We start from the raw sequence: 14666 nt of genomic DNA, 5'->3' as shown, positions 1-14666 counted from the left end.
AACAATTCAGTGTCATTTTTTGATGCTATTTCATAAATATTTCTTTCCTTGATTATGCCTGAAAAGCATAACTGTTATCTCCTGGTTGAAATGGAATGGAGTTGCTTTCCAACACCCTTGACTGGGTTTTTTGTTTGTTTGTTTTTATCCATAAAGGTATGGAAACCTGACAAGCCCAAACTGTGAAGAAGATGGACGCCAAAGTTCATCTGAGTCTAAGACGGTGATCAGAAAGTGAGTATGCCTTTCTCGGCATTACAAGCTCTCAGTCAAGACTTATTACCTTAAAAGAATGTAATTTAGTAAAGTTTTTTTATTCCTTTGGAATGTTGCCATGGTTTTTTCCGTAATACATAAAATCATAGAATTATTTTTTGACTATCTAACGATATTCATTTATTCATCCAGTAAAAATGTGTTGAGCACCTACTGTTTGCCAGGCCCTGTGCTAAGGAGAACATCTATGAACAGAATAAATAAGTCCCAGCTCTTATGACGTTTATATTTTAGCAGAAAGAGACAAAGAATCCACATAAAAAAGAATGAAGTAGGACAAGGGGGCTAGATCCCAGTGGGGAGTTTGATTCACATGGGGTGCTGGAAATGTGCTTTCTGATCTGGTGACATTGGAGCAAAGACCTAAATGTGATGCAGGCTGGACCTTGTGACTTGTCCAGACAGGGAGAATGTGGAAAACGCTCTAAGGCAGGAACAGTGTTCAAGAAATAGTAAGGAGGTGAATGAGGCTGGAGCAGAGAGAATGAAGTGGCAAGTGCTAGGGGATGAGATCTGTGAGATGGTGGGGGCCCGAGATCACATGGGGGACTCAAAGGCCTTGGGAAGGACGTTGAATTTTATTCTGAGGAAAATAAGAAGCACTTAGAAGGTTTTGAGGAGAACAGTGGTATGGCCTGAGTTAATATTTTAAAAGTCTTGTTCTGCCTCTCCGTGGAAAATAGACCATGACATTGAGGATGGGGGCAAGAGTGGCAGCAAAGAGCCCGGTTAGGACCCTAGCAAGGGATGACAGTAGCATGGACTTGAGTAGTAACGGTAGAATAGTGGTAGTAGTAACAAGTAGTAGTAACTTGTAGTAGTAACAGCTTCTGCAGAGATCTTGAAGGTGTTGCTGACGTGATGTACTGATCGAGTGGGTGGAGCATATGAGAGAAAAAGAGGAGGCAAGGATGCTCCAAGGGTTGTGGGGTGAGCAACTGATAGACTGGAACCTCGGCTTTATGAGATAAGAAAGACTGGTGGGGAGCAGCAGGTTTGGTGGGGAGCCTGTGTCAGTTTCATCTTAGACTTGTTAATTTTGAGGTAATTGGATGAGTCTAGAATTCAGGGAGAACTCTGGACTGGAGGTATAAATTTGGGCATCCTTAGTTTATACATGGTATTTAAAGCTATGGGACTGGATGTGACCTCCTGGGGATGAAGAGTAGATAGAGAAGAGAAAGGTCCAAAGACTGAGGCTTGGTTCCCTCCAATGTTAGAGTTAGGAAAGTAGAGGGCTCAGCAGAGGAGATTGGAACAGAGCAGCTGGGGAGAAGGAGAAGAAAAAAGTTGTTTCCAGAAGACAAGTGAAGAAGGGATTTTAGGGGGGAAGTAACCAACTATGTCTGATGCTGCCCATACATCAAGCGAGAGGAGTCTGGGAAGCGACTACTTCTTTTGCACCGGTTCGGTCTTTGGTACCTTTGACAAGCGCAGTTTTGGTGGATGGAGGTGTGGGTCAAAAGAGGATGGAAGGGGAGGAAGTGGGGATGGCGAGTTTAGCAACTCTTTGGAGGAGTTTTGCTGTAAAGGGGAATAGAGAAGTGAGATGGAGGATGATCTGGGGACAAGGGAGAGTTTTTCATTGTGTATGTATTTGTTTTTTAAAAATGGGAGACAGTTTATGCTGATGAGAATATCGAGGAGACATTGAAGAAAACTCCACGATGCAGGGGTGCATCAGTGTACGCGTTATGTTCTTGAGTAGACGGGCTATGTGCCAGGGTGCTTCAAACCACTCATGGTAAATATTCATTTGGGGGCCAAAAGTCTGGAGGGATAATCCTATGGAATTTTTAACTCCTTGGAGGATTGACTGATGGACTCCTTTCTTCAGGAGCTGGGGATGTGAAGGTTAGAAAATTGAGTATCTTTTTAACTTCCAAGTTAGGCTCCAGATAGTTTTATAATTTTGTTGGATGGGCCATAACTTTCCAGAAAACCAGACACACCAGCATAGATATTTGAATGCCAAGTGCAAGATGTGGTGAGTGAAACAAATACTTTATTCCTAGAGGGCTTGGGGAGGCTTCTTGGAGGAGGTGACATTTGAGCTAGGCCTTGAAGGAGGGTGAAGATTTTGGCAGTAGAGCCATCCAGGCAGAGGGAACAGTGGGACCAAATCAGGGGAATGCAGTGTATCTGACATTTTGGTGAACAACACAGAGTTGCTGTGGCTGCTTCACAGTGTACATGTTGGGTACAGGGAGTTGGTGGAGCTGAAGCTATCATGAAGGGATTTAATTTCTCACAAGAGAGTTTGGACTTTGCCAGGTAAGCTGTGGACAGTCAGCCTTAAAAATTTTCTACAGGAGGGAAACAATATAATCAGATAGGTGATTTGGGGGAATGGGTTAGACTTACAGCCTTCTTACTCAAAGTATGGTCCATGGACCAGCAGCCTCAGCATCTCCTGGGAGCTTATTGGAAATGCAGAATCTCAGGCCCCACCCCAGACCTAGATGAGAATCTACATTTTTAACAAGATCCTCAAGTGATTCCTATGCACTTTAAAAGTTTGAGAATTGTAGGATTAGTGGGGTTTTGTTGTTGTTATTGTTAATTTTGTTTATCCAGGAAAACTTACTGAAATAATAATTTAAAAAAAAGAACCTTTTTGTAATGAGTATTTTTAAGCATATACAGAAGAAGATAGACTGAAGGAATTGAGTGGCCAGCTTGTCAGCTGTAACCTCGACCTGTGAGCAGATTCAGAAATAAGCATGTTGTTATCCACGTGTTTTGCAGTTGCGTCAAATCTAGAGCTACCGTTCAACCAGCCACCTGAACACTCCAAGCAGAGTAACGGTCTGAAAAATATCCAGAGCTTTTCTGTTTCCCAGGAGGTGTTTTGAGATTAAATAGGTTTCTGGGAAGTAGCAGTTAAAGAAAATTGATTTGTACCCTGGATGTGAAGACTCATGCTCATTATTTTAAAGACCTATTATAAAACTTCATTCCCATTCATTGTACACCAGGAACAGTAACGTGGGTGAAACTCACGTTAACAGCTGTGCTGTTTAAAAGGGTTTGCAGTTTTAAGCATATGAGGCTTTAACAAAGAGCTTCACATAGAACTCCCCTGAGGGGTCCATCATCCGGGGACAATGGTCCTTTCCCAAAGCCTCACAGTGAATTGGTAGAAAGTTCTTGACCCTTTTCCTCAGACTGAGTTGCCTTTTTAAAAAATTATGCCTGATGAAAATACACCACTTAAATCTTATAATGGGTCGCTCTGTCCTACAAGTTCTGGAATGCTCAAGTCCCTTCTCTCTGCTGGCCTCTTTCTTCCTTCCATTTCCCTTTCTTCTGTCTTGCTTACTGGTTTTTCCCTCTGCTTCTCCTTGTATTATTTCTCATCTCACTTCACCATTATCTTTTTGCTCTCTTTTTCTAAAGTGGACCCTTCTCCTGATCATTTCTGTGACTAGATAGGGTCACTGCTGTGTTTCTGAGAGGAAATCAGGGAAGCACCTTCTCCATTCCATACGTAACATATGGAAAGTTTCTCAGTCATCCCGGAGTTCCGGCATCTGACATGTAGCAATGATTGAAGGCTTCCTGATGGCTGATGGATGTGTAGGAGATATGGCTATGTGGCAGTTCTCAGTGGGGCGATTTTGCCCCCAGAGGACATTTGGCATATCTGGAGAAATTTTGATTGTCTCAGCTTGGTCGGGGCATGCTATTGGCATCTAGTGGGTGGAGGCCAGGATTGCTGCAAAACATTGTACGGTTCACAAGACAGGCCCCCCTGCCCCCAACAAAGAATTATCTGACCCTACATGTCAATAGTGCCAAGGTAGGAAACATCAAGTGATGCTGCTGCAAGTCCTCAAGTGAAAACTGTTTTTATTTATGAATATCTAAATACATGTAAAAATAAGACCATGCTTATTTGGAAATTTATTTATTCATGTCCCTTCTTATAATTAGGTGAATCGAATGCTGAGGTGGCTCAAGAGCCAGCCTCATGGAAGGTGAAGCGCCAGGATAAGGAGACTGGAGAACTCAGATTCGAGCTTCTCCTGGTTCACTCTGTCACTTAACCAGCCATATGACCGAGTCACTTCACTCTCTTAGGTTTAGTTTCTCTACCTGAAAAATGAGTGCTTGGATCTCTGAGGTCCTTTCAAGTTTAATGATGTCCAGGATAAAGTTTATTTAGCTTTCTCTTCATCTTTTTTGTGAAAATGAATATCAGAAACAGAGATATGGTCCAAATATTATATTGAATTTTTGAGAGGTGCCCGTGAGTGCTTTTCTCTGTTGGAAAGGCTGTGTAACCAGTTTTGATAAAATAGGAAGAAAACATAGACAGCTCATTTGATTTGCTTGTTATTAATTGTGACATCACAACCGCTCACTATAATCTTAAATAAAGAGATGAGCTAGAGCATTGTATTGTGGGGTAAGGCGGGGAATGGCAAAATGCCCACTGTTTTCCTTTGCTGTGAATCTGTCTTGTGATTTCAGGTGGGAAACAGACGGCAGGAATTCAATGACATTCTAAGAAGTAAACATCCTGTTTTAGGGCAGATGCCTTCAGTTTTGCAGACCTGGGGTGGGTTGGGGGTGGGGAATCACTATTGGGTTTGAGCACAAACAGAAAAATGCTCAACTATTGTTTGGTTTTTCAGTTTTTGATGTAGAGCATAGAGATTTTATGCAGGCTCCCAAGTCCCAAGATAAGTCTTTCTTGTATTTCTAAATATGGATCTAATAATCAACCTTTCAGAGGATAAGAGAACTTAAAAGAAGGAAAGTGTGGAAATACAGATGAAACAGACAAGATGAAAGATTGGTTTCCGGTGTCTCAGACTCAGTGTTCTTCATGAATTTCAAAAAGTATCAGATTGTGCCTTGACTCCCACTTGGAATTCCAGCTCCGGGTATGCCCAGTTCAGGCTTTGTGCAATTTTGAGAACCTTTACAGTTATCTGGCTAAAACGAGAATTCCTTCAGTTGCAAGGAATTCAACTTCCAAGGCTTCTAGATGTTGGAATCTTTGCCACACAGTGATTTCTAATGTTAGCACTAGACTTATGTATATAATAAGGCATACCGTGTTTATTTCTACAATCCCTAAACTTGCCGCTATTTGGAAATTCTTCGTTCTACCTGTGCCCTTTTCCTCCTTCCTGCTGATATTTTTACATGATAAAATGCTGTCTGTTTAGAATCATGAAATCTGAACCAGATGGAAAAAGGAAACTTTCCCTAGTGCAGATTTATTACAATCAATGAACTCAGAAGCGAAGAGAATGTAAGGAAGAAATATTAACCATATCGAGCCCTGACACCATGACTCTTTATTCTCTGAAATGGATCTGAGATTAGAATATCTATATATATACATAATTTTATTTAAAGCCATTTAAAACTCCTCAGGAAATGACAGTTTTTTATTTCTTTCCTTTCATGACCGTTAAAATGTTGAAATAGTTTCTGTTGCCTTTTCTTTAGTTGACTCTCATCAGTTCCCTTCTGGAATGCCACGTTTTATTTTCTCACACTCATACCGTAGCAGCGCTTCACATGTTGTGATCTGTCTGCTTTCATCTCCACACACTCAGATGATACGAGTGTCCTTCCTGTAATCTTCTCCCAGGAGTTGAAGATAGTGACACCAGATTTTAGCCACTGGTGAAGAGTCATATAAATAGTAGTAATCCAAGACATTGGAAACGCTGTCAAGAAAAGGGAAATGAGTTAAAGAAAGTTGGCTGTGATTTGTGAATGCCTGGGAAACTTTACAGTGGAAAGGATTAAAAAAATCTTCCCAGAGAGTTTGAATCAATATTCATTCCAGCAAGTTCAAATACCCTAAGAAGGCAATTGAAATTAATCTGAGTGATTGTAACAAACACGGGAAAAGAAAGAGGGGTAAAGAACAGAGGAAACATAAGATTGAAAACTCCAAATTTAGAAGAATTAAAGGCTATAGTGTGAAAGGAATATTTTTTAAAAGTATAAGTAAAACAAGAAATGGAGAAACAATGTGCCACATAAAAGATCCTGGTATTGTCTTTAAAACATCCATACTGGACAAAGAAAAATAGAAATTATAGTTTTAAAGGTCAGTGAAATCTTGAATCAAAGTTGTGCGTATAAGGGAAGAGAGTAGGCTCCCAAGCAGAAATTACTTTTCTAATAATTAAGGAGCAGTAAAACAATGTCGATAATCAGCAACTTAGAAAGAAGAAAAATTGGTCACCTGAGAATCTCCTGGGATTTTTCTGCATGTTAGAGACAGGTCAGCAGACATCACAACCAGACTGGTCACTTGATTCACCCTGCACCCCTGCAGACGATGAAAATGATGTTGCCACCATCACCATCATGGCCACCGCCACTGGCTACAGTTTGTGGTGCGCTTACTAGTGCAAGGCATTCTGCTTGGCACTTTGTATCTTCTCTTACCATCACAGATATCCTGTAAGATATTGTCCTTATTTTATAGGTGTGTAAACTGAGGCTTCAGAAAAGTTATGTACTTTGACTAGATCAAGCAGCTGGTTAAGTAGAGGTATTTGAACTCAGATCCAACTGACTTTAAGACCTGGGCTTCTCACCATTTTGCTCTTCAGGCTGCCATTTGAGAAAGAGCATTGGGATCCCAGGCCCTCGTGATCCCCCCCCCCCGACATTTGCCTATATCACAGTAATAGGGCTGCAGACAGAAGTACATGGAGAACTAGGGTATAGTATCACTGTTGTGACTACTGTTTTAGCTTGTTAGCATTCTGAGATCTTTTAATTTGGGATTCTTTCCATTATTCTGTGTTGTTTTGCCTGGCTTTATTATTGAATGAACACCCTGAGCAAGGTCTCCAAACAGGTGTCAGAAATGTGGAAGTTAGACTTCTTTCCTGGGGAAGGAGATGGGTGGCAGGATGTGAGGAAAGAAGAAGGAAGACCAGATTCGTCAGGCCCATCCATCTGAGTGCCTGCTTCCTGTTCTTGCTGCCTGGTAGCATCTGTCATTACCAATGGAAACTCCATTCTGATGGTGAGAACTATAGAAGGCCTCAGCAATTTTTTTGTTAGAGGCCTATTTATAACATCAAAACTCCCTTCTCAGGCTATGAGGAATTGGAGACTAGTGAGTTATTGAGGTCCCTGAAAAATAATGTTGGTGATGGCAGTGTCCCTTTCTAATAATAACAGCTAGAATTCGTTGACTGTTTAGTAGGAATAGTCCCTGTGTTAACTACTGTGTATCCTTTTAATGTTCTCATAATAACTATGTATTATTATTCCCATTTTACAGGTGAGAAGGCTGAGACATAAGAGAAATCAAGGAAATGTCCAAGGTCATATGGTGAATAAGTGAAAGAACAGGGATTTAACCCAGGCCTTAACCTCTATACCATGTGGCCTCGACTTCTTTGCCTGGGATAAAAATGAGAATATTTCTCTTATTTGTCCTTTTTTTTTTAAATTAACATGTTTTTTACAACAGTTTTCGATTTATATAAAAATTGAGCAGATAGTACAGAGAGTTCCCATATACCTGCCTCATAGTTTTCCCTATTATTAACTTCTTACATTCATATAGTACATTTGTTATAATTAATAAACCAATATTGATACATTATTAACTAAAGTCTATAGTTTATTCAGATTTTCTTATTTTTACCTAGTGTCCTTTTTCTGTTCCAGGATACCACAGTACATTTAGTTGTCATATCTTCCTAGGCTCCTCTTGGCTGTGTCAGTTTCTCAGACTTTTCTTGTTTTGGATGACCTTGAAGATTTTGAGGAGTACTGGTCAGGTATATTGTAGGATGCCCCTTTATTGGAATTTTTCTCATAATTAGACTGATAGTTTTCTCATAGTTAGATGGAGTTTATGAGGTTTCGAGAGGACTATCACAGAGATAAAATGCCATTCTCATCACATGATGTGAAGGATACATACCATCAACATGATTTATTAATGTTGTTGGCCTTGATCACTTGACTGAAGTAGTAGTTTTCAGATTTCTCTATAGAAAAATGTCCTTTTCTCCATTTCTTTCCATACTATATTGTTTGGAAGGAAGTCACTGTGCACAAGCCACACTTAAAGAGTGGGGAGTTAATGCTCCCCTCTTTTAGGGTGAAGTATCTACTTAATTTATTTGGAAAACTTCTGCATGGGAGATTTGTCTGCCCATCTATTAATTTAGTCAATCATTTATTTATATCATTGTAGACTCATGGATATTTATTTTATACTTTGGGTTGTAGTACAATGCTACTTTATTTGTTTTGTTGCTCAGATTGTTCTAGCTTTGGCCAGTGGGAGCTCTTTTGGTTGACTCCTGTGTCACTTGGACATACTCCTATCATTTGTTTGAGCTCTTCCTTACTTGATGGCACTACAAGATGCTCTGGGCTCATCTTGTATATTTCCTTCCCCAGTCCTAGAATCAGCCATTTCTTCAAGGAGACCTGGTTCTTTTTATTGGAGAATGGATTAGAAACCAAGATTTGGGTGCTAGGTGTGCTCATTGCTACTGGAGTGTCATTTCTTTTACGCCCCCTCGGCTGACAGGGCTAGGAAATATATGTGTATACTAATTATGTAAATACACATATCTGTAAATATCTCTATGTATAACCATCTGTATCTATACTATGTTAAACATGAGTTCTTACCGAAATCTCCAATTCTAATCAATTACCACATGGATCATTCTAGCCTCCTCCCTTTGCTTATTTGTAAATTCCTTCTCCAACAGTGAGAAAACTGGCTTCCACAATCTGCTGTCCAGTATAACGTATAGCAACATCAGAATAGTTAACTCATACCCCTGTGGAAAACAACGTTATCAACTAGAGTACAGTGCTTATGTGTGGTTCCTTTTGCCTTTAGTCCTTAGTCTTACAGACTGCAATTCTTCTTTTTTAAAGTAATAAAAATAGCTAATATCTTTTGAGCACTCAGTATGTGCTAGGGACTATTCTAAATACTTTGCATCTATTATCTCTCTTAGGCCTCACAACAGCTCTAGGAGGAGGGATCTATTGTTATACTCTTTTTAAAGATGAGGAAGCTGAGGCACAGAGTGGTTAGGTTATAGCTACTGAGCCACGGGACCAGGACCCCAGTTAGTCTGACTCTAGAGACTGTGTTGAGCCACACTGGCTATGCTGCTTATGACGAGTAGGCCTTTAGGAGCCCTCGTAGATTTTTTCCTCTCCTAATGGAATGCAGTTACTGAGTAAGGTTTGGTAATTGGGAGTGAAAGACAGGTGTGTAAATACCCTTGACTTTGGATAATTGATTTCAGGTTCATCTCCTTCTAGACCCTTTCCACCCATATGTACTGTGTGTTTCTGTGTGTCCTTCCTCTCACAATCTTTTTCTTCCTCCTCCTGGCCTTGGACCTTTTTCTCTTGGTTAACCGCCCCAGGGCTCCTCACTGGCTTCTGTGCCCTGTACTTGTCTTCTGGTGCTTAGCTCTGACTCTGGCTTTGCTTTCGTTTATTTCCCTGGGCCTCTCTTGATTCCTCTTTCACTTTCCTTCCCAGTGTTCTAATCCCTACTCACCACTAGTACCAAAATGTACAATGGAAAGTACAAGAAAACATTGCAAGATGACCTCGACAAGTCCAGATAATAATGTTTCCATCCTTTCCATGCCTTTTCAGAAAAACAATCTCTGTACCTTTCCTGATGGTTCTTTCTCATTAGGAAAACCATCTAGCCGGAGGTCTCAGAGGCAGCCTTTATCTGGCAACCTTCCCTGAGACAGAAGAAAACTGTTCTGTGACAAGGAGAACAATGTGGAGGGTCTAGCTTACAGTCAGTGTCAAGGTCGACTTTGCTTTGCTTTCTTTCCCTGAAGGACAAAGTGCATTGGCTTCCCCCCCGCAGAGCTTGGCATTGTCACCTGCCACATTGCTTCAAAGGCCCATCCTCTACAAGATCTTCTTACCGTTTCATTATCTGTGTTAGGAAACGATATAGTTCTTGGAGAATATCCTAGAATAGAAGAACATTTTGCTGCTTTTGAAAAATGGTTTGATGTCTTCTGCTGATGGTTAACAATAAATTATTATCTCAACTATATTTCTAGGGAGAGAAAAGCACTCTAAATGGACAGAGTTTTCTTTTTGTGATGGTAATCCCGTTTCTTGGCTTGGAAGTTACACATCATGGGAGAGATGACTTCATACCTAGAAAATTTTTTATTAAACCTTTTACCAATTCTAGAGTATTTTACTACCTATGAGATTTTAATATGATTTAATATATTTACCTTAAAATCCCTGTGTGCATTTAAAAATCTGTGGTTTGAGCCGGATAGATAGCAGCCTAAATGTTCACCTCTGTCATTTCATGTGTGAAGGTCCCCAAGGGTGGCTAGAAGTTTTGTATTATTTCCTTCTACCTCTTAGCTAAGGCATCTGTCTAGTATCTTCAACCAGGTATTATTAAATGTGATTTCTGTTTGGCTAAGAAATCAAATGAGCAAATCTCATTGTGCTCCATTCCTCCCCTCTCTTCTTATTCTTTAAACAGATCGTCTTTACATCCCTTGAAAGTGTTTTGCTCTCTCTCTCACTTCGGGACCTTTGCTTATGCTGTTGCCCCAGAGTCTTCACCCCACTAACTCTTCCTTATCCTTAAAATGTTAGGTTTAACATTATTTCCTCAGGGAGGCCTTCCCTGAAGCCCTGACGAATTTTGCTCTCTCTGAAGGTAAATCCTTCTATGGGACCCTAGGCTTCCTATTGTGACATTCATCACATAAATAGTTTTTGTGAACATGGAAAATAAAGAGCACTCAACAAGTATTAGTTTAATTAGGGGTCTATTTTCTTAGAAGGAAAGTCTTAGAAGTTGTATCAGTTGTTTCCACACGTCAAAAGTGTGGAATTCAAAAGGAATGTCTTCCTTCCCCTCCAGACCATTGCAGTGCTTTGGAAAAGGTTCACATACTACAAAGTTCTGCACGTTGCCAAGAATGCCTGAGGTGGAAAAAGCAATTCCGGGTGTCCTTTCTGCTCTCAGGTTTGGGCCCCTGCCCCTGGCCATCCACCCAACCTGCTTACTCAGATATACATTCCCCCTTGGCACTGAGGAGTTTTGCTCTGTAACCCACCCAAGATTTCTTTGGAAAAGGAGGTCAATGTACTGGCTTTTCTCTTTACTGAGTTGAGATTATGTCACAATCTTAGTCTTTCCCTTTGGTTTCAGAAACTACTTCTTCAGTCTTCACAAGTCATTCAAGAAGCCTGTCTCGCAGTTTGTATTACAATTTGATGTCCCTGAATTGATCTCTTCCCTAGGAGGTGTGTGTGTGTGTGTGTGTGTGTGTGTGTGTGTGTGTGTGTGTGTGTGTGTAGTGCTTGTTCACAGTGACTCTCCCTCCAGCAGGCCTGGAGCCACACATGTTGTAGCATGGCTTGTATTCTATTACAGGTGGCAGATTTTTTGAGCTGATTACCCTGAGTGCTGATGGATTTTCACTGAGCCATTTCACCTTTTCCAATCTCTTCCTTTTGTGACTCGTGGCAAGTCGTTTTAAGACTGCTAACAGTTATGTTTCTCTCCAGGTATCTTGAAATGTCCCTATTCACATTATGTCATTTGAAATCACAACTGATCAGTGTCAGGTAGATGCAGGCAGGTATAATACCTCTTCTTCATAATAATGTCTCTTCTCCAGATAGGGGTCAGTGGAGTTAGGTGACCTCGCCAACGCTCTTAGTTCACAGGTGGCACAGCTAGGATGGGAATCAGGTTTTCCTTCTCCAGCCTCCTTTCTCGTTCTGTGCGCAAAACCAAGTAGCTTCTCTTATAGTCACACCCCTCCTGTTAAGTTTGTGACTTTAAACTGGGATTTTCCTTCAGTATTAAGGTTTTTTGCATCCTCCCAACTAACCAGTTCCAATTAGTATGTAAGTTAGAGCTTAGGAGTGGAGCCAGGAAGGGTAAGAGGGGAAAACCATTGGCCAGTAGTCCTGTTGTCTCTGTGGTGATTTTGTGATGTTGCTTTCCTTTTTGAAATCTGAAAAGTTTCACATTTTATCTGCTTCTTAGTCTATCAAGAATGGCAAGTTTCTTCCCAGGACTGGCAAACATAAAGCTACTGTGAGCTTTGGGCACGTGTCCAGGCCTTTCCAGAAAGCCTCCCTGCCTGGCATGCTGATAAACACTCTGTTGATAGGAGGGCAGGGGTCTGCTTTGGGTTGTATTGTGCTGGTTGTATATGTCTTTCTCTTCTTGTCTTTCTTCTTCCTCCTCCCCCTTTATTCCTCTTTAGAGTGAAATGCTTTTTAAGCTAATTCAGTGTATGGGTTTGTAGGGAACTTTCAAAGCCTTCTTAGGCTAAGCTGCAGGAAGGGCGCTGTCCCAAAAGGTAAAATGGGTAGATTGTCAGAACTAGTTAAAAACATCAGACTGAGGAGGACAAAATATGCGCGTAAAGGCAAGTCCAGTCTGGACTAAGGTCCCTCTTCAGAACTCCCCCAGACCTTCCAAGGCTACAACTTTCCATGGAAGTAAGTTGTATATAATGTGCCCTGTAGAAATACACAAGTACACAGAGATGTCAATAAGGATACATATTTTGTAACTATAATTGTGAGAGCCCGAAAATAAATACCTGCGCACTAGTAGAAGAATACTTATATTAATTATGGTGCATCCATGCAACCCTGAGAAACAGTAACATCTAGAGGTAGTGAATGGAGAGGTGTCTATAACATACTATTCAGTGGGAAAAAAAAATCTATGTTGGTTTATATATACATATTATATTTATCCATATATACATGGATACATATCCATAGAAGAGTCTAGAGGATATGCTCCAAACTGTTAACAGGAGGTCACGGGAATAGGATTAGAATGAAGGGGGAGTAGATATTTTGCTGTTTTAGTTTATATACATTTGTAATATTTATTTTTTTGTAGTGAATAATCAGTTTTGTAATTTTAAAACTAAGAATTATGGGGAGTGAATGAGTAGGTGATATATTATTGTCTTTTAATATCTGCCTTTTACCTGTAATTTTGGATTTCTGCCTGGGTTTTAAGTTACAAAACTTTGAGGGGTCATTAGGGTCATTGGGTCACTGGTCTCGTTTTTAGGTGATGCTCCCTTTGATTTTTGTTGTGTGATGTGAATTATCATCTCTCTGTATCTGTTTTTCCATCAGTGTCATCAGAAGAGTATTGTCTCACTGAAATATTAAGAAATATTAACTGAGTAGCAGTACTAGTTAAATTAATCCACCCTTGTTTGAGAAGTGCAAAACTTCTGTAAGAGTCAACCTGATGTGAGCAAATGTCAGGTTTTCCTGTGTTCTAGGCTATTCCCCACCTCTGTGCCTTCCACAGTTCTGGGCTCAGTGCTTGTCAGGAAAGAAGGGAAATTATTCATAGAAAAAGTCATATTGCTTATAAGAATGAAATATTAGAATGCCTCTTCATTTTCTTCTTCAATTCATGATATTTGGTTTTGGTGAAGAAGGGAGGAGTAATGGATGCTATGTGTGGGCTCTCAAAAAATAGAATTCCATCAACTTTGGGGATGGGAATTAGAATTTCAATATATGAATTTGGGGAGGACACAAACATTCATACATGACAGATGATGTGACAAGCAAACCAAATATTGAAGGTTCACTGACTAAAAGTCCATTAATTTTATTTTACTCATGTTTTCAATTAATCCCAGAGCCCGGATTGATTTCTTCTAGCTTTCTGGAAGGGAATGAAACTTCTGTTTATCTTTTTAATCTGGACTAAAGATGTAGAGAATATTGAATTATTTCTATGATTTTAAGTTCCAACTTTCATTTGATGGTTTTATGTCATCTGTTTCTGATGTAGATATGTGAATATTATGGTTCCAAATGTCTTCAGGTCCACATTAGTGAAACAGTGATATCCACAGCAGTGAAAACAGTGAATAAATTTATTTTCCTTCTGTTTGTACTTCAATTCTAAAAGTTAAGCATTAAATTGGCTTTAGTTGTATGTATGTCTTGATCATAGTCCAGCTCCCCAGTATGAAATTGGGATATATGAAATTTAGACATACCTGTGAAAGCCCAGCCTCCAGTTTCACATAGGTGAATGATAATACCTTTTAGCCTCTTTACCATTTGTTAACTAAGTAAATAGTGTTTATGAATAGGTGATCATTTTAAATTTTGCTAAGGAAATTTTTCAGCTCCAAAATTTTAGTCAGTTAAGTCTTTAGTTAAAAACGAAGTGTCACATCGCCGTCAATAAAACCTGCATTGATTGTGGCTCGCCCCGTGGCGTAGTGGTTAAGTTCGGCGCGCTCCGCTTTGGCGGCCTGGGTTTGCGAGTTTGGATCCCGGGCTCAGACTTACATGACTCGTCAACCATGTTGAGGCAGCGACCCACATACAAAATA

General features: G+C 40.1%; 1 protein-coding gene across 2 annotated transcripts in view; it reads left to right on the top strand.

Moving 5' to 3' along the window:
- The window catches only part of RGL1 (ral guanine nucleotide dissociation stimulator like 1), a 119773-nt gene that overhangs the window by 60335 nt on the left and 44772 nt on the right, over positions 1–14666 (top strand). For both annotated transcript variants that reach the window (XM_058539892.1, XM_058539893.1), the window contains exon 4: positions 157–234. In XM_058539892.1, coding sequence (XP_058395875.1) covers positions 157–234 — 78 coding nt within the window. The remainder of the gene's footprint in view (positions 1–156; positions 235–14666) is intronic.

The sequence above is a fragment of the Diceros bicornis genome, chromosome 4 (genome assembly GCF_020826845.1).
Source record: "Diceros bicornis minor isolate mBicDic1 chromosome 4, mDicBic1.mat.cur, whole genome shotgun sequence".
NCBI classification, from domain to species: domain Eukaryota; kingdom Metazoa; phylum Chordata; class Mammalia; order Perissodactyla; family Rhinocerotidae; genus Diceros; species Diceros bicornis.
The sequence above is the reverse complement of the archived record's forward strand: the minus strand, read 5'-3'. Positions and strand labels throughout refer to the sequence as shown.